This window comes from Sarcophilus harrisii, chromosome 3 (genome assembly GCF_902635505.1).
Source record: "Sarcophilus harrisii chromosome 3, mSarHar1.11, whole genome shotgun sequence".
In the NCBI taxonomy this organism is placed as follows: Eukaryota; Metazoa; Chordata; class Mammalia; order Dasyuromorphia; family Dasyuridae; genus Sarcophilus; species Sarcophilus harrisii.
In genome coordinates, this window is record NC_045428.1 from 575,859,319 (window position 1) to 575,883,253 (window position 23,935).

The 23,935-nt window shown below is 40.0% G+C and overlaps 1 protein-coding gene across 4 annotated transcripts in view; it reads right to left on the reverse strand.

The window, feature by feature from the left end:
* Positions 1–23,935, reverse strand: part of SLC45A1 (solute carrier family 45 member 1) — a 38,826-nt gene that overhangs the window by 9,380 nt on the left and 5,511 nt on the right. For 3 of the 4 annotated variants that reach the window (XR_004233391.1, XM_003765513.3, XM_031962932.1), the window contains exons 2-6: positions 20,528–20,955; positions 15,343–15,435; positions 14,631–14,855; positions 4,969–5,708; positions 195–348 (exon numbers count right to left, since the gene is read on the reverse strand). Coding sequence is in view for 3 of the 4 variants with exons in the window: in XM_003765513.3 (XP_003765561.1) it covers positions 195–348; positions 4,969–5,708; positions 14,631–14,855; positions 15,343–15,435; positions 20,528–20,927 (1,612 nt within the window). In the remaining variant the exon portion in view is untranslated. The remainder of the gene's footprint in view (positions 1–194; positions 349–4,968; positions 5,709–14,630; positions 14,856–15,342; positions 15,436–20,527; positions 20,956–23,935) is intronic. The other variant, XM_031962933.1, reaches the window with a different exon arrangement.

The following is a 23,935-nucleotide window of genomic DNA, read 5'->3' on the forward strand; positions in this document are numbered from 1 at the left end:
TTGAATCAGATGGGCTCTGAAGTCTTCCTAGCTCAAAATCTATGAACTTCTGAAGTTTCTTCCAGATCCAAATTCCACGAGCTCAAAAGAATAATTTTAATGGTAGGACTTTCCATGGGGGAGCCTCCTTAAACATCATTTTTGTTGTTAGGACTTTCCCTTTTTTCCTTAGCCACGATATCATTAGCACTTACCCAGGAAATGGTTGATACAGAGATTTCTAAGAGCTTTCGGCATATGGCAGATGGTAGAACAGAGACGCCGCATGGAAAGGGATTGCTCGGAGACCTCCCCAGAGCCATTCAATTCACTCTCATATTTTACACCATTGAGTAAAATATTAGCCACCTGTAAAGGATAAAATCACAAAAATCAAGCTAGTGACCACTGTCAATCATCATCATAGCAAAAGGATTGACTCATCTGAAGTAAATCAGGAAAAAATAGAGAATGAGGCTAGAATCTCAATGCTGGGCAGAGTGCCTTGGAGTCCCTGTTTCCAGTTTTGCCTCCTGGAGGCAAAAGGCTGGTGGAACACTTGAGTGTGGAAGTTCTGAGCCATGGGATGACAAGAGTGGAGCGAGTCAAGGAAGAATGAACCAGCTCAAGTCAGAAAGAGAGCTGGTTAAAGCTTCCTTGCCACACGTGTGGAAGGATACAGGATACTGTGAACTTATTGCTTACGGTTTCCAAGATTTGGAGCAAATAGATTGAAGATGAGAAAATGGAAGCCAGGTGATGGCTCTAGCCATCAGCCCAGTACTCTTTGGGTAATTGGAAAACTATAAAGACTTAGTATGGAAGGATTTAGAATTGGAAGGGACTCTATTGTCCAGCTAGTATTACCCCATCATTTTACAGAAGAGGAAACAAAGTGAATTATTCAAGGTCATACCACCTATAAACAGGAGAGTTAAAATTTGGACTCAGGTCTTGAGGTTAAGTGACCTTGAGTATTACCGAAAATCAGGGAGGAAGAGAGACATTTTAAGTCATCATCATGGTGAAGAGACTGGATTCTATGCTGTATGAAAATCAGTTGAAGGAATTGGGGATGTTAAGCCTCGAGGGGAGAATCACCATGTTGTTGTCATCCAGTCATTTCAATCATGTCCAACTCTTCATGATCCCATTTGGGGTTTTCTTGGCAGAGACACTGAAGTGATTTGCCATTTCCTTCTCCAGCTCATTTTACACAGGAGAAAATGGAGGCAGACAGGATGGATTGATTTGCCCAGTCACACAGCTATTCCTTCTCTAGCTAATTTTACAAATAAGGAAATTGAGGCAAACAGGGGTAAGCAACTTGCCCAGGGTCTTTCTGGTTCCAGGTCCAGCATGGTATCCCCCGTATCACTTAGCTGTCTTTAAAATTTTTTAATGTTGTCACAGGAAAGATTTTAAATTCTGAAGATTAAATTAGGTGCTCTAATAGGGGAGGGGGAGGAGAGAGAAATAAATGCAAAGAGAACAATTCAGGCTTTTGTTATAAGGGAAGAAGCTGTCTACCAATTGGAGCTACCTAACAGTGGAGTCAGTGAGTTTCCCTCACTGGAGACTTCACACAGAAGTTGGATGACCTCTTCTTGTTGGAAAAGTAGCAGAAGGACATCTTTTACAGGTAAGGAGGTCTACTGAGGTACCTTCCAAATCCGAATTTTATTGACTGTGAGATGATGAGGACAATAATAATTATTGAGGGGTTTGTTGTTGTTGTTGTTTTGAGGCGATTGGGATTGTGACTTACTCAAGTAGCAGCTAGTAATATTAAGAGTCTGAGGTCACATGTGAATTCAGGTCCTCCTGATTCCAAGACTGCTGCTCTATCCACTGTACCATCTAGCTGTCCCGACAATAATAATTATTATTGTTGTAATAATAATTATTATTTTTATTATTGTGTTGTTCATAGGTGACATTTATATGGCACTTAATAAGCACTAGGCACATCACTAATCATTTTAAAATTTCATTTAATCTTCAGAACAATTCTTGCATATTGTTTTCTTTCCCGGTTTTTTTATATTTTATATAAATGCATTTTGTTTTCTTTCCCAGTTTTTTTATATTTTTTATAAATGCAAGCAAACATCAACAGAAAACATGAAAATGCTATGTTGTGTGAACCACATTCAGTTCCCACAGTTCTGTCTCTGAGTATAGATGGCTCTCTTCATCACTGGACAATTGGAATTGGTTTGAATCCATATATTTTAACAAATTTAACATATATTGGACTACCGGCCACCTAGGGGAGGGAGTGTGGAGAAGGAGGAGTTAATTTGGAACAGAAGGTTTTGCAAGGGTCAGTTTTGAAAAATTACCCATGTATAGGTTTTGTAAAAAGCTTTAATAACAAAAAATTTTTAAAAGTCTCCCATGTTTGGAATATTCTTCTTTCTTTTGGAAATCTCTAACTTTTTTCTGAGGCAATTGGGGTTAAATGACTTGCTCAGGGTCACACAGGCAGGAAGTGTTAAGTGTCTGAGGTCAGATTTGAAGTCAGGTCTTCCTGACTTCAGTGCTCTATCCACTACCCCAACTCACTGCTCTGAAACTCTAACTTTTTTAAAGGCTCAAAGAACCTCCTACATGGTTTATTTATTTATTTATTTATTTATTTATTTATTATTTATGCTGACATTTTAAAGGATGATCACTTTACCCCAGATCATTTTGTCTCTAACTCTCCTGCAGTGTCTTAATCACATCCCATAGGTTTCATGATTATCTCCCTTAAGATGACTCCCAAATACAGCCCTGCTTCTCTCTTCAGACATAGTCCCTTATCAACAACTGCCTGCTAAACACCTCCATTGGATGTGCATCTCAAACCCACTATATTTTAAAGGACCGTATTTCTTTCAAATTTAACCAAAGCTCCCCATTTCTATTCAGGATACCATCATCCTTCCTGCCACTTCCTAACTCTGTACTGATCCTCAACTCTTCCCTCTCCTTCCACATCCCAATCAAAAGTCATTGCATTGCCCCCCCTCCACATCTCTCCCATCCAGAGCCTTCCTCCATTCACAATGTCTCTATCCAATTTTAGACCCTTGTCACCTCTCACCTGGATTAGCAATAATAATAAACATTTCCATAGGACTTCAGAATTTGTAAAATGCTTAAATTTTATCTCACTCTATCTCTTATCATAAGCTACTAATTCAGTTCCCAGAATCTATTCTCTTCCCTCACCAATCTTATCTTCTACACAGCTGCCAGATTAATATTACTAAGATACATAGCTGACCAGGTCACCAACCTCAACCCTCAAAAACACGTCAGTGGTTCCCTATAACCCCAGAGAGAAAATATTCATTTTTCCTCTTGACACTGAATCCCATCCTAGTTCCATCTTCCTTACCTTCACAAACTCTTCAACTGCTATCGGTCCCTATCCGTGGAATGACATCTCCTGCCTCTGTGTCTCCATGTCAGGGGCCTTTCTTAGGCTAGCCCTTTCTTCCCCTACTTTCCAGGAGTATCCTAAGCTTCCCTCAAAGCTCTCTGTCATCAGCCCTCTCTCCCTTATAAAGTTACTTTCTATGCCTTTTTTATTTACCCCTTCATGGATTGCATTCTCTAGTAGAATGCTCAAGTTCTGAAGACAGAGACTGTTTCATTCTCACCTGTTTCCCCAGAACATAAGAATAACTTGCTTATAATCAATATTTGTTGAATTGTATTCATTTTGGTCCTCCAATCAGCCTGATAAGAGAGATGACACACCTGTTGAGCCTGTTAGAGAAGTTTAGGATTTTCCCATTTACAAAACTCTGCTTAGTTACATGGAATTACATAATATTGACTTACAATAAGGCAGTTACCACTTCACAAACTCAAAAGAGGATCTCAGAATTCGAAAAGAACTTGGAGATCATCTTGTCCAACCCTTTTGAACAAAAATTCCCTCTCCCAAAGCCATCACTAGCCATTTTGGTGGCTGGGATAAGCAGAGTGAAATTGACTGGCCCCGGATTGACACGAAAATATTAAAACAATTTCAGATGAGCCATGATCAGGAATTAGTGATTCTAGTTTCCTATTTTAATTCATTATCCTTGCTAACTAGGTGCTATAACAATTAAGCATCCTACCCACCTCCTGACAGAAGTGATACTTTCAAAGTTCAGAGTGAAATCTCTCTCTCTCCCTGTATATATATATGTGTGTGTGTGTGTGTGTACACATATACATACTATATTATATGTATATATGTACCTATATACATACTATATATGTGTGTATGTACACATATACATACTATATAATATATATGTATATATGTGTGTGTATATACACACACACACACACACACACGACTCTGGGGACATGGCCAATTCAAGGATTTGTTTGGCTTGACTATATATATTTATCATAAAGGTTTGGTTTAATTTTCCCAATGATAGAGGATGGGAGGGAGAGAAAATTGATTTTTCTTTGAAAAAAAAAATTAGGTGCTTTAAGTATCATTCTTTTTAGCTGCTGGAGGCCACTGATTCTTACATCCCACAAATTTCATGCCCCCTTCGCTTTAATCTCATTTTTCTTCTGCCCTCTTCAATATACCAACAAATAGTTAACAAACCAAACTTTCCTCTCTTAAGCACTGACAGGGAGGAGGAGCCTCACTACCCATAGCATCAGAGAATTGTAAAAGGGAACTCGGCAACTATCTAGTCCCACCTAACCCTAAAAAATTAATTCCCATAATAACATGCCTGACAAATGACTCTGCAGCCTCTGTTTGAAGTGTCTAGTAAGGGGAACCCATTTTTTCTTAAGGCCATCCCTTCTGCTTTTGGACAACACTAATTTTTCCTGATCTCAGAGCCCAATTTTCCCCTTTTCAAGTTCCATCATGTTTCATCTTCATGATTCCTAAATAACTGCTTTAAGTATATCATCTTCACTAGCAAATGCTGTCAGATCTTCCTCTTCCCTCCCTTTATTTGCTCTTACCTGTTGACTGAAGGTCACATTCCTTCTCCTGCTACTTTCTGGACAACTTCCTATTACAGCATCTGGGATGGCCAATGTCTGAGGCCTTTTCAGAATCCCAGACGATCGAGGCTTTGGAGCATCCAAAGAACCTACCCTTAACGTGTCTCCTTCTGGCCCATGAGTCACTGAGACTGCCCCTCTCTCCAGAATTCCATTTTCTTGACAGTAGAAGCCATCAGGGGCCCTTGGGAAGCTGACACTGATGGTCTGTCTGGGTAAACTAGCAGGGAGGGCCAAGTAGTTATCGTGTCCTGCAGTAAAGCAGTCTATGAGTACACTGTCAATATTGGAAGTTCCAAAGGAGGATGCAAACTCATTAATCCCAGTCAGAGAATTGTCCCGGCTGATGAAGCTGCCATATTTGGGTGTGAGAGGGCTGAGAGGAGAAATAGGGCTGGTAAAACTTGCATATAAGTGAGTGGCATTCTGGGAGCTAGCGTTGTCAGTTGTGCCCTCCTCAAATAAGACGGGGGGAGAAGGAGGAAGAGGAAGGCTTGGGCTCTTCATCACAGTTTTCTTCTTGCTAAAGGGCTGCAGGGGCCTCTCTGGAATGCTGATGAGCGTCAGCACTGTGGTGATACTCAAGGTGACAGAAGTAAAGACATAAATGACTCGCAGCTGACCACCCAGGGCTCTGCCAAAACTAGTCTTGTCCCAGTTTATTCCTCCAACGACATATCCAAATCCTCCTCCAAGACCTGATGAGAGAAATAGCATTTAAATCTCTTTCCTTCCCAAGAAAGGGAGAGGAGAGGAGAAAGGGAAAGGAGGGAAAGGGTAGGGAAGGGGAAGGGAAGGAAGCGATGGAAAGGGAGAGGAGGGGAAGAAGAGGGAAGGAGAAGGGAAACCCCAACTGGAATCAACAGAATTGGACAAGATTGAACTACAACAATTTACAGAGAAGATATAGTAACAATAGTAGTTACGAAAAACTTGAACTCATCATGTGATATTGGGAAATTAGATCAGGACAAAAAGGCAGCTAGATGATGCATTAATTAGAGTATTAGATTTGGAGTCAAGGGGATTTAATTTCCAATTATGACCCAGAACAGACACTTACTGGCTGCTCCCAGCCTCCTTATCTGTGAAATGCATGTAATATTATCATCTGTATGAATAGGAACAAGCGCCTTCTATGTGCTAGTAATTGTGCTAAACACTTTACAAATATCTTTTTTGATTCTCACAACAATCTTGCGAGGTAGGTGCTATTATAATTCAGGAAACTGAGGTAAGGCAGAGGGTCACACAGCTGGATTGTGATTCAGGTCTTCTTGACTCCAGTCCTAGTGTTCTAACCACTGAACTACATAGCTGCTTACTCCATGGGGTTATTATGAATAGAAAGAGATCTATGTAAAGAACTTTACAAAATTTAAAACTCTATACATGTACTAGCTATTAAAACAATGACAGCAATGTTCATGATGGATCTTTTTCTTTTGTTACTATGCAAATTGGTTTATTCAAATGACTAAGTATGTTAATTAATAAGTTCTTATTATATGATACATGATGTGGGGTTTTTATAATTGAAATTAACTTGACCTACCGCTAAAAAAATGCCAAAGTGGTCACAAAGAAACTACCAGAAGGCTTTTGTATTTACATTTTGTGACCAGGTATCCAATAGCCATTGGAAGTTAAGATCTTCCATAGTAAGTTTAAAATACATTTTATTTGATTTCACATGTAGAAGTATTTTCTTTCTTCTTAACAGGTGGGGAAGTGTAATAGGCTGAAACTGAGTTGATGCACTGAGGTCTGAGCACTTAAGGCTGATTACCAATTGGACAATACTCTATTAGCATATGCTTGGAGAAAGAATGGCCCTTGCCCACTACTCTGTGTAAGCTTGATCTGTTGTATAGGAGATTGGGTGGAGGATTTAGAGGGTGGAGTGAGAAAAGCCAGAGACTCCTGGTGGATTCATGCTGTGATTCCTCTCACTTAGTATCGCCATTCCGTTCATTTCCACAAAGAATAAAGATCAAGGACTTTTCCACAAAGAATAAAGATCAAGGACTTTTGCTGATCCTGACTCCAGCTGATTCTAAAGTATCCAGGGTGCTAACATGGTCATCACATTTGGCACTTGAACGTGGGACCAAGGACCCCACTTTCACTGAAGAAGTCCCCGGTGACCAGGAAATAGAGTGAGTATTTTAATAGACAAACAGGGAACTTACTTTGTTAAGGGCTAAACTAGCAACCTTTTCTAGCTGAAATGGGGCAGATATTAGGAAAAGATTCTCCCCCACCTCCAGCCCCACGCCCACCACCAAGGAAATCTACAGGAAGCATACTCAGACTGATAAAGAGACAGGGCTTATTTTATGACTTGGGAGCAGATTGATAGATTCCTGGATACATTAGAACATACATTCCCTTGGTTCTTCAATGAAGAAAAGATAGGTTTAGACAATTGGAAACTTATAGGAGATCAAACTATATGAATATTATAATGATAAAGGTTCCAAGTCAATTTCCAAAGAAACCATATATATATATATATAGATAGATAGATAGATAGATATAGATATAGATGTATACACACACACACACACACACACACAACATAATAGAATTGGTCTTTAAAAAATCCTGCAAGTTATAGAAAAAAAAAGTTTTCAGAACAGCCAGATGAGGAAGTGTGAGGACAAAGAGAACAAAGACAAAGAACAGTTTATAGACCATATCCCCAGAGAGCATGGAGATTTAAGTGAAGTCTAAGGGTGCGGTGACTTTCCATCTCACCAGGCAGCTTCAACCCCGCCTATGAAGCAGATAATTGACCTTCCCTCATCAACACCTTCCAGGATGGAGGGAGGAGGAGTAGTGGGAGGGGCAGTAATGCCACCAGCACCTCCCTCACCAGCAACCACCCCCTCCTGTGAATAGATTGCAAAAAGCAGTACTTAAAGTCACAGAAGAAGGGCAGGATTTAGCTGATTTGAAACTAGAAATATATTCTGTGATTCAACTGTTTAACTCTTCAGGTCAAGGAAGTAGAAGATACACTCCTTTTGATAAAGAAATCCTCAAAGACCTGAAAAAGGCTTGCATTCTTTATAGGGCTACATCAGCTTATATTAAGATGTTATTACAGAATTTGGCTTATGAAGTCTTAACCCCTAGGGACTGGAAATCTATAACAAGGGTATGCTTAGAACCTGGACAAAACTTGTTGTGGCTTTCTGAATATAATGAGCTCTGTAGGATACAAGCCTAACAAAATAGCCAAAGTGGAGTTAATACTTCAATTATCTATGACCAACTAACAGGTGTAGGTTCTTATGCAGACATCTCAGTACAGATTAATTACTCCATAGCGGCATATGAGCAAATTGCTGCTGCTGCTATCAAAGCATGGGCTTTTCTCCCCAATAAAAATCCAAAGCGTGAAGCCTTCACAAAAATAACACAAGGGCCAAATGAACCCTTTGCTGATTTTGTGGGACTTTTGCAGACAGCTATCACATGAACTAATGGTGAAAATGCAGTAACAGACATTTTGATAAGGCAGCTTGCTAAAGAAAATGCTAATGAGGTTTGTAGAAGAATTATACTGGGACTACGCAAGGATGCTCCTTTAGATGAGATCATAAGACGCTGTGCCATAGTGGGCACAAATGCCTTTTATAGCCAGGCTATGATGCAGACTTCCCAAGATCCCAACATGGGAAGACAAGGTCCCTTTTGGGAAGGGACTTCCAGGGATACTTGTCAATGCTTTCAATGTGGCATAGTAGGATATCTGAAAGCTCAATGTTGGTATAGAGACAGAATGAGAAAACAGGGTGGGAGAAGACCCAATACCCCATGTACAAAATGCAACAGAGGCTTCCATTGGGCCTCAGAATGTAGACTGATTCAGGAAAATAGGATGAGGGCCCCAGCTCCAGGGCCCCAGGAAAAAAACACTTGGGGCATGATGGTAGCCGATGCTTCACCCAGAGAGTGATCCATTATCCAGGAAGCCATATGGTGGGAGAAAGGGATTACAATTGGGGAGTATAGAATTGTATGCAGCTGGGACAACTGAGATACCCCCTGGAGAAGTGAAATCTGTTCCTCTTCAGCCTATGGATCCCTTGCCTCCAGGCATAGTAGGCTTGACCATTCACTGCCTGAGAGTACTTACAAAACAGTATCCATCCATACACTGATGTGGGAAACTGAGGAATGTGTAGATAATATCCCAGTCACTAATACAGGTAGACAATGTGTGACTTATCACCCAGGAGAAGAAGTAGCTTCAGGTTTACTGATACAGACTCCTAATAAGAAATCTGGTAATAGTCACCCAGATTCTGACTCCAAGAAACAAAATCCAGGAATATACTGGACAGCAGCTGTAACAACTGACCGACCTATGCTCACTATATAAATGGCCTACCATTAGAAGAATTGGTAGATACTGGTGCAGATTGTACAGTCCTTAGAGGTGCCAACTGACCCAGTCACTGGCCAAAGATTAAAGCAGACAGGTTTTATAACCCACTGGAAGGGCAATATCCAGTGCAAGCAGCTTCACTATCTTTAGATAATCACCAGGTGATGTGAACAGACCCAGAAAGTGGTGAATGGAAGGGACCAGATAGATTAACTGCTTGGGGGAGAGGGTTTGCTTGTATCTCTACAGGTGGAGAAGGGATCAGATGGGTGCCAATGAGCCGTATTTCCCTTATCCATCAGAGAGAGACGGAGCAGACCCTTGAAACGAAGGAGAAGACCCAAGAAACATCAGGTGGTTCTATTGCTGACTGTGACCACCACTGAAAGAGCCTGGCAGTTATGGTGTTTGAATCATGGACATCAAAAATTGTTGGACATCAAAACCTTCAGGAATCATTGGATTCTCTAAGACATGATAAGACTGTTGTAGGACTTGAAAACCCTTAGGAATCATTGGATTCTCTGAGACATAAAACTATTGCAGGACTTCAAAAACTTGCGGGGATCATTGGATTCTTTGAGACATGATAAGACAATTGTAGGACTTGAAAGCCCTCAAGAATCATTGGATTCTCTGAGAAATGATAAGACTATTGCAGGACTTCAAAATCTGCTGGAATCATTGGATTCCCTAACACATAAAGAGACTGCTATAGGACTTCAAAAACTTGGGGGGATCATTGGATTCCCTGACACATGAAGCAATGGACAATAGATTGGTTTTGGACTATCTCTTGGCTGCTAAAGAAGGTGTATGTGTGACTATTGTTTACATACCCTCCTTCTAGGACTTCTGGTGATCTTTTACAACATCATGTTGATTTATATTGTTTGTTACATCACTACTTGCATGTACAATTCATGTTTGTTACACCACATTGAACCTGCACTGACTGAGGGGAGAATCATCACTAATAGCCTGTGCATTATTGCTATGTGCTTGTGTAATACCTCCCATGCTGATGGGTTTGTGCATACCTGTTTCTAATAAGACCCTTCAGCCCAAAAACCTGCTAGCAACCCCCACTTCCCTTTGGTGCTTTTCATCTCTCTTCCTGAGAAGTCAGAGAGGGCGTGATCCCCTCCTTTTCGGTGCTTTCACCTCCTTTCCTGAGAAGTCAGGGGGGAGCGTGATCACCTCCCCTTGGGGGCTCTCACCTCCCTGAGAAGTCAGGGATGGTGTGACCACCTGTGTTCTAAAACAAAAGAAAACGGGAGATGTAGAGGGCTGAAACTGAGTTGATGCACTGAAGTCTGAGCACTTAAGGCTAATTAATTATCATTGGACAGTACTCTATTAGCATATGCCCTGCCCATTACTCTGTGCAGGCTTGCTCTGTTGTATAGGAGATTGGGTGGAGGATTTAGAGGGTGGAGTGAGAAAGCCAGAGTCACTTCTGGCAGATTCGTGTCTCGATTCCTCTCACTTCGTATCACTGTTCCGTTCATGTCCACAAAGAATAAAGATCAAGGACTTTTGCTGATCCTGACTCCAGCTGATTCTAAAGTATCCAGGGTGCTAACACGTTCATCACAGGGAAGATGGTAGAGGAGGGAGGAAATTTAGAACTGAAAATTTAAAATTTTTGAAAAAAAATATTAATGTTGTGTATTCTCCTGTAAATGAACTTTTGATCCCATGGTGTTTGAGGCAAAAGGGAGGGTACCTTTCCTGTCCAAAGAAAGGGATGTGTCACTCCAGAGAAGAGAAACTGTATCTTGGGGTAGAATGTCTACCATCTTTAGGACAAAAGATACTATGTTAATTTCTTGAAGAAACAGTGAAGTTTTAGCTGGGAACATGTGATATATGGAATAACCAGATGCCCTTACCACCATATTTTTATACTTGTCTCTCCTACCTCAATGGCTACAAATGTATTCTTAAGGAAGGTTTTGGTAAGTGTGTACAATTACATATAAATTGTATAAATTATTTCCCTTGATCCTTATGCTATATTGTTATCACTGCATTTTGTAAACTAACAACATGTAAACATAGTTCCTAATAGTGGTGAGCCAGGTCTAGGTAGGGTTTGAAAGGGCTTCAAACCACTTCTACACTAGGAAAATACATGAGAACGCCTTTCTCTTCACTAATAATATTGCTTAACATGCTCAAATATTTCAATTGGACAGAGTAATGCTCTGAGGTCCAGAATTTCTTGAATGATCAGGTGAGGGCTATATATGGTGACCTGACTCATCAATGTTAGTTGAATTGTTCAAAGAATCAAGAATTCCTTTTAACGTATGTCTACAAAAGTTTTACTCGGCGGTTCTCCGGTTGGTAATGTTAAGTATTAACAATGCACTTTCCATACCTATGGCCCCAGGAAGCAAGTCTGAGGCTTGACTCAAGAATCCTGGGAAGTGTGCATGGGAGACTGAATGATGTGTGTTTGATTAATTTATAGTAAATTCTCTTGGAATAGCACCAATTATTTGGTATGATATAGAGACTTGGTGAGCTTTCTAACCTTTACATTTATTCAGGTAGAAGGGGAACAAAATTGTAGATGAGAATATAGTTGTAGTTCTTGATAAGCATTGTGAGATTAAACAAATAATAGCAAGTGTGCTCTCCAGGTGAGAGATATAGTTGTATTAGAAGAATCAGTGTATAGATTCAGAATATTTATTCTGTAATGGCTATTGCTAAGAGAATCAGACTATCCAGTGGCCAGTTGATCAGCTGAATAAAGTTCCAGTTTCAGATTGGACCACTTCAATGTTAGAAAGCTATGTTAATCTGCTTAGTTTTCTGGCTATTGATTAGACTGGATACTCAAGTATGTTTGAATAGTAGGATTTGTCTCTCCTATACTCCATTGATTTCTGGGCTCCAATTCAGTTCAATATACTAAACCTATTAAATCACTTGATAAACCGTTTCCATTAATCCTAAACTATATTTTAATACATTATAATATTCTCCCTGTAAAGGATTTCTATAAATTTTTCTTCTAATCATCTTGGGGGAGACACATATTGAAGGGCATGAGGAGAAAGGGAGGCAGTTTGGACATTAGCAATGTCTTGGATATAGAATAATATGAAACAAAATTGTTTCATCAGAGTTGTACTTGAAATACAGAATATAGTGTTGAGATATAGCTACACACACACACACACACACACACACACACACACACACAAACACTTCTCTCACCTGGAGATCACACTTGCTATTATTTGTTCAATCTCACAAAGCTTATCAAGAACTACAATTACATTCTCATCTACAATTTTGTGCCTCTTTTATCTGGATTGATGTAAAGGTCAGAAAGCTCACCAGGTTTCTATGTCATACATAACAAATAATTGGAGTTATTCCAAGATACACACAACACACACACACACACACACACACACACAAGTCAGGCATGTAGCAGAATAAATTCTTCAGCTAAGAGTTAGACTAAATGGGCTCTTGAATCCTTTCCAACCTAAAATTCTGTGATCAAATATTTTTGGTGTTAGCCCTTAATATCCATCTTAACTATAAGCATCCATCCAACCTGGATATTTTTGGACATCATGCTATCTTTTCACTACCTCTGCTCTCCTACATAGCATGTCCTACCAAATGGTCCAGAGACCATGACTCTTTTCCTTGGGTGAGTTAATCTGTTCAGCTCAGATCTCCCCTCAGGCTGAGTGAATGCAAAATCACCTAAAAGACTATAAACAACTTGCCCCAGACCATGCTTCATAACCATTCATCCATCCAGGACATCTTGGGACATGCCATCCTCCATTCTGCCATGGGAAGACACCTCCTTGCTCTCTTTTCATCTCTTGCTTAAAAGCAATAATCAAATCAGCACTGTCATTTCTTCTAGAAAGAGCAAGAACATTCCACTCACCGTTCCTGTGATAAAGCTTCCCTAGATAAAATCTTCCTCCCCTGGTTTCTACTCTTGCTGTGTCTCTCTGGAAATCCCAAATTTCTTTCAAATCTTGATTCAAGCAGCATCTTCCTGCACTCACCCATTGATTAGGGCCTTCCTTTTCCCTAAATTACCTTGTATTTATTTTGTACAGAATAACTCTTTTATTTGTGCTTGTTTCATTTCTAATATCCTTCATCTTAAAAATATTTTTCTTTTGGTCCAAATCTATGATTTTGTCAATATCAGAAACTGGCAATGTTGAAACTCCCTCGGATCCTGCACGATCAGAGGCAGATCTTAAATCCAGATGTTCCTGAATGCAAAGTGAGCCTTCTAAGCATCTGCTCTGTCTCATTAGAACATTCTTTTTCTGGTCCAGAACTTTTATTTCATTAGCATTTCCTCCCTTCGAGGAAACTTCCTGCCCCTAAGCAGATCAGCACCTGTTTTGTGACTTTCAGATTGAGAAAGTTGTCTGGAGACATTGAGTCAAGTTGAGGGGCTTCCTCAGGATCTTCCAGAGCCCAGATTTTCCTAACTTTGAGGTTCTATCCACTAGGTTGTACTGCCATTAAAAGTGTATAGACATCAAAATAAGCCATGTTGCTAATTCTTTTCCTTGACTGAAGAAAGAATGCTAGAATCAGAATATTGAAATGAAATCCTCTTTGACCTTGGGCAAATCAATTAACTACTTTGAGTTGCCTCATCAGTAAGGTGAGAGAGTTGTATTTAATGTCTTCTTAGCCATCTTTCAAATTTAAGTCTATGATCCCACGACCCATGAATGTGTAAATAATCTCACTCTTCTGGGGCGTTCAGTAGAACCCAAGTGCTACAAGAACTTTGTTTTTCCACTTGGATTAATCTCTTTTCTAATCTGTGAGGTAGCTCATTCCATTGGTGCAAATCACCATTCATCTCCACCAGTCTACAAAGAAATGCTTTTTCATCCCCAACTTTGGGCATAATCATAGAATATCAGAGGCCAGCTAGTCCAATGGACACTCTTTGTTTTGGGTGCCCGTTCTCTATAATTCCTCAAACAAATGACCATCCAACCTTGGCTTAAAGACCCTACCTTTCCCCTGCAGTGAGGAGGGATCCCATTACCTCTTACCTTATTCAAGTTTAAAGTAGTTTTAAGGGTCAGGAAGTTTTTGTTATATAGGAAGTTAATTCAATGAAATGAAATTCATTGTGTAAGGACCATGGTGCCATGTTGAGCAAGGCCATTTTGGCCTTTTGAAAGCAATACAGTACCTGCTAAGAGGGCATGGATGTTGAGTCCTCTGTCTTGATCCACGGGACTGCATACATCCATCATGTAAGCATGGCTCGGATTGTCTGCTGAGTCAGCACTGAAATCCATGAGCACCACTCCACATATAGTCAGAATAATGCCCCATTTATGATTACTGACAGTGTCTGCCAGAGCTAGGCCAATGTCTCTCCCATTCAGTAAAAGCGAAAGCCCCAGGAGTGCACCTAGGATGGGAGAGGGAAGAAAAGACCCTAGTGAGTCAAGGAGATGCCACAAACAGGCCATTTTGCACTATAACCCAAAACCCAGACTGTTGTTGGGCCAGCAATATGCCCTTGGGAGATGCCAGGTGCAGCCATTTAGAACTGTGATGTGACTTAGAATGTCCCCTCATGTAAGAAATGGGCCTGCCAGCTGTGGTGGGAGACCCTAAGAGCCAAGTGATGGAAAATCCTTTCCTGTCCTTTAGTCAGACAGGTGGCCCAACCCAAGTTATATTCACGGGGCAAGGATTAACCCTTCCACATAATTCACGTCTCAGCCCAGGAAAGTGTCTAAAAGTGAAGACACAAAAGTCAAATACCCTGAGTGAGGCAGGTGCAGAGTCTCTGTTCAGATGCTTTAGTCACCAGGTTGGGCTCTTCTGAAATCAAAGGGGCTTTTCTTGGGGGTGGGGAAGAGGGCAGTGTTTAAAATAGCAAAATCACAAACCTATAGCCAGCACCAGGATGAAAGGCCGCCTCCTTCCAAATCTTGAAGTACATCTGTCACTCCAAGCACCCAACAAAGGCTGCAATAGGAAACCTACAACAAAAAGGTGGCCACAATTATCAACCATGTTCACATCTGGCAATCCAAAAGAACTAGTGAGAAGAGAGCTAGATATGGGGAGGGGTGGGGGAATGGGGAGAAAGAGACAGATAAAGAGAGAGTCAGAGATACAGAGACAGAGAGAGATAGAAAGACAGAGAGAGACACACAGACAGACAAAGACAGAGAGACAGAGACAGAAAGAAAGGGGGGAGGGAAGAGGAAGGGAGGGGAGGAGGAAGGTGAGACAGAGTTACAAAGAGAGACAGAGTCAGAGAAACAGAGACAGAGGGAAAGAGAGACAAGAGAAAAAGGAGACAGACACAGAAACAGACAAAGAACGTTACAAAAAGAGACACAGATGGAGAAAGACAAACAGAGAATGAGAGACAGAGAGACATAAAACCTTTTAGGACCTGCCCTAAAACATTTTCCTGGAGAAAAAATTCATACAAAGATATAAGTAAACTAAACACAAAGTAATTTTAAGGAGGAAATAATACTAATTGTAGGAGATGGGATAGGGGTGAAATAGAATTAGGAAAGGTCTTGATGTACTAGGTCACACCTGAGTTGTGTTTAGAAGTGCCATGTGACTCTGAGGCAGCCAGATGGTTCAAGGAGTGGGACACTGGATCTTGAATTAGGAAGACCTGTCTCAGATAATTCCTAGCTATGTGACCCTAGAAAAGCCAATTAACTTGAAGATGATAACACTAATACCTGTCTCCCAGGATTGAAGTAAGAATAAAATGAGTTAATATTTGTAAAATGCTTTGCAAACCTTAATGCTATCTATGCTAATTAGTTTTATTATTTTGAAAGACTGGATGAAAGGAAAACCTGGATTATCAGTTAGTAGAAAAAACATGAATAAAGAGGTGAGAAGGGGGTGGAGTAGAATCAGGAAAAGCCTTGGAGTAGGTAGTTATGGATTGAATTGGATAGTGGATATGGGGATTTGTTTTCCTTGACTTTTTTTTTTAATTGAATGTATATTTATTAATTTTCTTTTCAATTCGAGCAAAGAGGGAAATGACAGGGCTATTAAAAAGTGATTGAGCCATAAAAAAAGAAAAAAGAAAGAAAAGAGAGTCATTGAAGAATTCTTTAATTCCTTTTTGTTAAAGCATAGAAGAAAATAGAAGGAAAAGGAACACAGACAAGCAGGACAACTTTGAAAGTGACATGTCAAATTTATTATTGATTACATAATCCTATATTGAATTTATTATGTAAACTGTATCTTCATATACAATTATATAAATTATATAATATATAATCATGTTAATCATATATTATATAATATAATTGTAGAAGCTATATATTAAATAATTGTCATAATATATATGTTGTGATATATTTCTAATGTATTATGATTTAATTGTTGTAATGGGCTGAGACTTGAGTTGATGCACTGAGGTTCCAAGCACGTGAGACTAAATAGTAATTGGACTATACTCTATTAATATACATGCTTGGATAAAGAATGGCCCCCACCCACTCTCTGTGCAAGTCCTGATGTGTTATATAGGAAATGATGATTTTGGTGGGTGGAGGCAGAGAGACAGGAAGAGAAGCTGGGAGAGATTGGCCTGGGCTCTATGCTCGTAGCTGCTAGTGGTGTGGCTGTTGGTCTAGCTAGCTTCTTGACTCAGCTGCACACATTGCTATTGCCCATTCTCTTCCACCTCTGATCTTTCTTCACTGAGAATAAAGATTGATGATTTTCCCCTAACCTGAATTCCTGACTCCGGCTGATTTTAAAATACATGGTCTTCACAAATTGTATATAATCTATTCTATGATATATATTATGCAATATTAATATTATAATTATATAATATATAATTATATATTATATATATAATATATGTAATTATATAATAATATAAGATCATATGCAATATAATCATTTGTTATAAAACTGTATTAAATTTATTATATAAAAGAATAGCAAGCTATACCTAATAGAAATTTATAGTTTTACGTACAAACTTCTTTTCCTACTTTACTTTGTATGTGAAGATATACATTTTAGTGGGTATTTGTTAAGCTCTGAATTTTAAATTACTTTAAAAAAACCTATTGCAGTTGTCTGGTCTAGTGTGGAAAAAACAAAACTTAATTCAAAACAATACAAATTGAAAGCTGAAAAGGGCCTTAAAACATAGAGCTGCAAGAGACCATTTTAACCAACTAAGAGAAAGGAGAAACTTAAACTCAGCCATCTGTAGATAGTAAAATAGCAGCCAAGATTTGAAAACAGAGCCTGTGATTTCAAAGCTAATGTTCTTTACGATGCCTTTTACTGCTTTTTCTTGCTGCTTTCCTTTTTCTCAGGACGCAGATCTATTTCCTGCTATGAGACCTATGATGAGGCTTCTGCTGTCATCCATAAGACTAGTTAATATATCAGGCCCTTTTCTTCCCAAAATTGAATGATCTTACATCTTCAACAGAACTCCCAGACCTTGTTCTGTGACATCAGAGCTCAGAGGAATTTAAACAGAAAGAACTTTTTATGTTGATGATTCTCAGCCATTTATCTAGCCCTCCTCTCTCCTGACCGCCAGTCTTACGCCTCTATTTAGACATTTTGGATGTCCTATGGACACCTCAAACTCAACAAGCTCAAAATAGAACTTGGATTTCCCCCAATGCCTCTTTCAAAGTTCCCTAGAAGACCACCAGCCCACATCTAGACGTCATCTCTATTTGAATCTGTTGCCACGTCTAAATATTTCTATTGTTGCTGTTCATTCATTTTCCAGTTATGTCCAACTCCTTGGGATTTCATTTGGGATTGTCTTGGTAAAGAGACTAGAATTTTCTGTCATTTCCTTCTCCAACTCATTTTACAGATGAGGAAACTAAGGCAAACAGGGTGAAGTGACTTGCCCAGGATCACACAGCTAGTAAGCATCTGAAGCCAGATTTGAACTCAAAGATGAGTTAATAATAATAATTGGAACTTATATAGTACTTTAAGGTTTGGAAAATGCTTCAAGAATATAATCTTATTTCATCCTCCCAAAAACCCTGGAAGATAGTGTTATTTTGAATCTCCATTTTACAGGTGAGGAAACTGAGGCTGAGAAAGTGACTTGCCTGGGGTCACAGTAAATGTTTGAGGCAGGAGTTGAACTCATGTCTTCCTCACTACCCCAGTCCAGCATTCTATTCATTGTACCACTTTGCTGCCTGAGTCAAATCAACATGGCTTGACCAATGACCCCTAAGATGACTCTTCTCCCTTCATCTTTGAGAATAGGATCACCAGGTTAACTGGAGCTAGCCATCTTCGACTTAGTTTGGTTTTGTTGAGTCATTTCTGTCAGTGACCCTCTTTTTTTTTCTTTTTTCTTTTAATAGTTCAATCACTTTTTTTACAGCCCTATAATTTCCTCCAATTTTTTGTCCAAACTCTTCCTGATTCTATTTGGGGTTTTCTTGGCAGAGATACTGCAGTGGTTGGCCATTTCCTTCTCTAGTAAACTTGGAAGAATTTTAAAGATTAGTTGGTCCAACTTGCTCATTTTACAGATGAGGAAACTGAGACCCAAAGCAAGGAACGGACTTGCTCAAGGTCCTCAAGGTGATTAGGAGCACAACTGAGATTTGAACCCAAGTGCCCTGTATCCAGGGCTGGTATTTTTCCTACTCTCTCGTCAGTAATGGCATAGCTCCCTCTACATAAATACAGATTCATTTAGAAAATTTCATTTATCTCTGACCCCATATATACAATGCAGTGTTAACTATGAGGGCAGCTAATTGGGAAGGTCCAGTGGGTAGAGCACCGAATTTGGAATCAGGAAGACCTGAGGCAAATTCTATCTCAGACATTTACTGTGCGGTCCAGAATAAGTCACTTAATTTATCTCAAGTACAGTTGACTCTTTTGTAATAGACAAATTATAACAGCACCTGTTTTACTGAGCTGTCATCAAGATCAAAGTGGGTGACATCATCCTCCCAGTCCCTTAGGCTCACAAGCAAGGTTGTCATCCTGGACCCCTCTCTATGTGTTTTTCTCTCTCTCTGAGTCTCTATGTCTCTCTTTGTCTGTGTCTGAATCTGTCTTTGTCTCTTCTCTCTCTGTGTGTATTTCTCTCTGTGTGTGTCTCTGTTTCTCTGTCTGTCTCTCTCTCTCTCTTTCTCTCCTCTTCTCTTTTTCTGTGTCTCTTTTTGTCTTTCAGTGTCTGTATGTCTGTCTCTGTCCCTGTCTCTTTTTTATACACACACACACACACACACACATACACACACAAACTGTGGCCAAAGTCTGCTAATTCTACCTTTGCAGAATCTCTCAAATACTTCCCCTTCTCACCTCTGAACTGGACTCCTTCCTGATGCAGACCCTTATCACTTCACACCCATACTACTGCAGTAGCTGCTGGTGGCTTTGCCATCCCCAGTTTGAACCCACTCCAATATATCCTCCATTCAGTCACTAAACAGATTTCCCTAAAGCTCAGGTCACACCTCTACTCACAACCTCAGCAAATACAAAATGCTTTGTTTGGCATTTAAAGCCCTTTACAACCTGGATTCCTCCTTCCTTTCCAGTCTTCCTTTATTTTCCTCTCCAACACACACTCTTTAATCCCAGCCTCTTGGCTACTTCATGAACAAGAACAGTCTTATCTGTCACCTTCTGTTCTCTCCAGCTCTCCCCCTCCTCCGCTGACCTCCAACTTCCCTTCAAGTTACAGCAACAATCTCGTCTTTTACAAGAAACCTTCCTCAATCCCCCTTAATTCTAGGACCTTTCCCCTATTAATTATTTTCTGTTTGCCTATGTATACATACATACATATATATATATATATAAAATTTGTTTCCATGTTGTCTCTCTCATTAGATTGTAATCTCCTTGAGGACAGGGAATATCTTTTGCCTCTTTTTGTATCCCCAATGCTTATCACACGCTGCCACATGGTAGATATTTAATAAATGGTTATTGATTAATATACACAAAGAGCTTTGCAATCTTTAAAATGCTACATAAATATGTTAATTATTGTCATTATTGTATAAGACCGAAGATAACAGAAGAATATTTGAAATTAATGGTTACCTAGAATTGGACTGATGAACCAGACCATGCTGTAGAGCTCATCGGGGAGTCCCATCTGGAGCAGTACGGGGGTCACGTACGCTGTCTCCATGGCATAACTGAACTCAATTCCAAAAAGGATGCAGCCATTGAATAGCAGCTCCCGGAAGGACCTCTGGGGGTGCAGATCCCCAAAGTCAATCAGGTCTATAGGACAGGGTGTATTCGGAGGTGGGGGTGGAGAGGGACGGATATGTTTCCTCCTCTTGGGGTGTCTCTTAAAGTTGTTGGCCCGATGGCTGATGTGTCGAGTCACAGTTCCTGAGTATCCCGAAACCTGTGACCTCCAGAATTCCTGAGAAGTCAGTGTAGGGAAGAGAACCTCACTTGGAGGAGGGGTCCCAGTTGTAGGAGGGATCATCCTAGGAAAGGAAGATCAGTGGACGTTCCTGTAGGAAAGAAAAGTCAGATGTGTGTATTGTATCTATCCATCCATTCATCCATCCATCCATCCATCCATTCCTCCTTGCCTCCATCCATCCATCCTTTTCTCCCTGTCATTATCCATCCAAGTATCCATTCTTCCCTGTCTCCTTTCATCCATCCATTCATCTATCTATTCCTCTTTGCCTCCATTCATCCATCCACCCATCCATCTATCCATCCATCTGTTCCTCCTTGCCTCAGTCCATCCATCTATCCATCTATCCATCCATCCATCCATCCATCCATCTATTCCTCTTTGCCTCCTTCCATCCATTCATCTATTTCTCCCTGCCTCCATTCATCTATACATTTGTCCATTTGTCAATATGTCCATAAGTATTTGTTAAATGCCCTTTGGGTGCCAGTCACTGTGCTAGGTGTGGAAGAGACAAAGACAAAGGGGAAATCTTCTCTGCCCTCCAGGAATTCACATTCTATTCAGGTACATCCACTTGTGACCCAGCCTGTGTGATGCTGGGCAAGAAACTTCCCCTCGCAGGCCCCCAGCATCCACGTCTATAGAATGAAGGAGGTAAAACCAGACAGTCTTAGAGGTCCCTTCCAACTCTTAATCCTAAATATATGCAAAGTACATCCAAGGAAATTTCAGGGTTGGGGAGCTCTGGCTGCTGGAGGATCACTTTCTAAACACAGCATTCTGCCCCCCAAAGTTCATTTATTTGTCCTTGATGTCTCCTTATGCCTGGAATCTTCTCATCCTCACCTCTGCCTCCTACAAAAAGTCTTTCCTGATGCTCCCAGTTATGACGTCACCTCCCATTGCTGCCTATTTATCCTGCATTCACTTATCTGTCAGTGTGGTACCTCTTTTCTTGTTTCACTTGGGTTTGTGTATCCCCAGTCTAGAACAGTGGCCAACATCCTGTAGATACCTAATACTTCTTTATGGATTGATTGGTAAGAAAATTCTCATGTCAGCAGGAACTTATGTTTTCACCTTTAAATGTAACTTGTCTGAATAATTTCCAGAATTTACCTGTGGTGTTTCATTCATTCTTTTCAACTAAAAAACTACTGTTTGTTGATGTCAGGCAGAGAGGTCGAATCACAGATTATCTGGGAGGGGAAGCATGGCCTTGAGCCACCTGGGCGGCACATAGGAGGGAAGGTGGTCTGAGCAGAGCCTGGTTGTTGTTGGGGAGGGGGATTCTTTTAGTTAAACCTGTACCTGACTGGGCCAAAGTCCCTTTCTGCTCTGAGGTTCTGTGCAATTCCAGGATGACAACGACATGATGAATCGGGTCCTTGTCATCCTTCTCTCATCAACACTGCCCATGAGCAAAACTGTCAGAAGACAAGAGTCCTCAGAGATTTTATGCGGTTAGCTTCAGAGAGCATTTTTTAGTGTTGAAGGGAGAAATAGAACCTAGAGGAAGCAAAGCCCCTGGCTAATTTGGTCAAGCCTTCTAGTTTACACATGAGGAAACTGAGGCCCAGGGGATCCAAATGATTTTCCTATAGCTAGTGAAGATCAGAGGGAGGACTGAAGCAGATGCTCCTGCATTCAAGGTGAGCACTTCAATCTACTACTCTGCATTGATTTATAATCCACTTCATCTATTAATTTTTTTTCCTCTGATGGTTCTATAGAAAATGAATGCAGAAGACAACTGAGAAAAAGAAAAAATTTAATAAGTGAATTATGATGTTGAATCTATCTAAAACTGGCAAGTTACAAGGATCTATGAGACGATCTAGCCCAAGGCTTCTTAAACTTTTTCCACTTGTGATCCCTTTTCATCGGAAAAATTTTTATGTGATCCCAGATATAGAGGTATCTAAAATAAGTATTCAAAGAAAACATAATTTTACAACCCTCACATTCAGTTACAAGATGTGAACCCCAATTTAAGAAGATTGGATCTAGCCAAGTATTCTTCCTTCCCACTACATGTACTTCACCAAGAGATAGCTTGGCACAGGGATTATTTTATTATTGTGAGTCTGTTACTAATCAATCAGCATTTATTATGCCTACTATGTGCTAGTAGGGGTCATCAAAGTTTTTAAATAGGGGCCAGTTCACTGTCCCTCAGACTGTTGGAGGGCCAGACTATAGTAAAAACATAACCTTTGCTTTGTGGGCCTTTAAATAAAGAAACTTCATAGCCCTGGGTGAGGGGGATAAACGTCCTCAGCTGCTGCATCTGGCCGTAGTTTGAAGACCCCTGTCTAGAGACTTATTTATTAAATCACAGATGGATCATGACCTGGATTGATGGGATTCTTACACTAGGAGTTCTTCAAACTAACAACATACTTCTTGAATCATTTATGTCATGATGAGAACCCTGTTTGATTAGTAATAAATTCAGTCATAAAAATCTCAAAAGTTTTTGATGCTTAAATTATTTGCAAGGAATCAAAGCTCCAGGGATCAGTTTAGAGATTATTAGCTTAGCCCTTTCATTTTATGGAAGCAGAAACCTAGAGAAGAGCATCATTTGTTCATGATTACAATGGCAGAGCCAATATTCAACCTTAAAGTCTGTCATTCCAAGTTCATTGGTCATTTTGATATCTTAATTTCATATCTGACATCACCATGATTGTTAGTTGTGTATTCCCAACTCAGGAAGGGAAACTAGAAATTCTGTAACAGCATGGTAACATTGGAGCAGCTAGATGGTGGAGTACATACAGCACTAACTTTAGATTCAGGAGGATTTGCGTTCAAATCCAGCCTCAGACACTTAACACTTATTAGCTGTGTGACCCTGGAGAAGTCACTTAATTGCCTCTCATATGTAGAGGGCCAAGTGTACTTGAAACAAGTAATCTTACAACAAGGTGTTAACTCAGTGAAGTTGAGATAATGATTCTCTAATTTACATATATTAGTATAGTTCTACAAGTTGATACCTATTCTACAAGATTGATACCTATGATGATGTACTTATAATAGAGTATATATATAAGAGT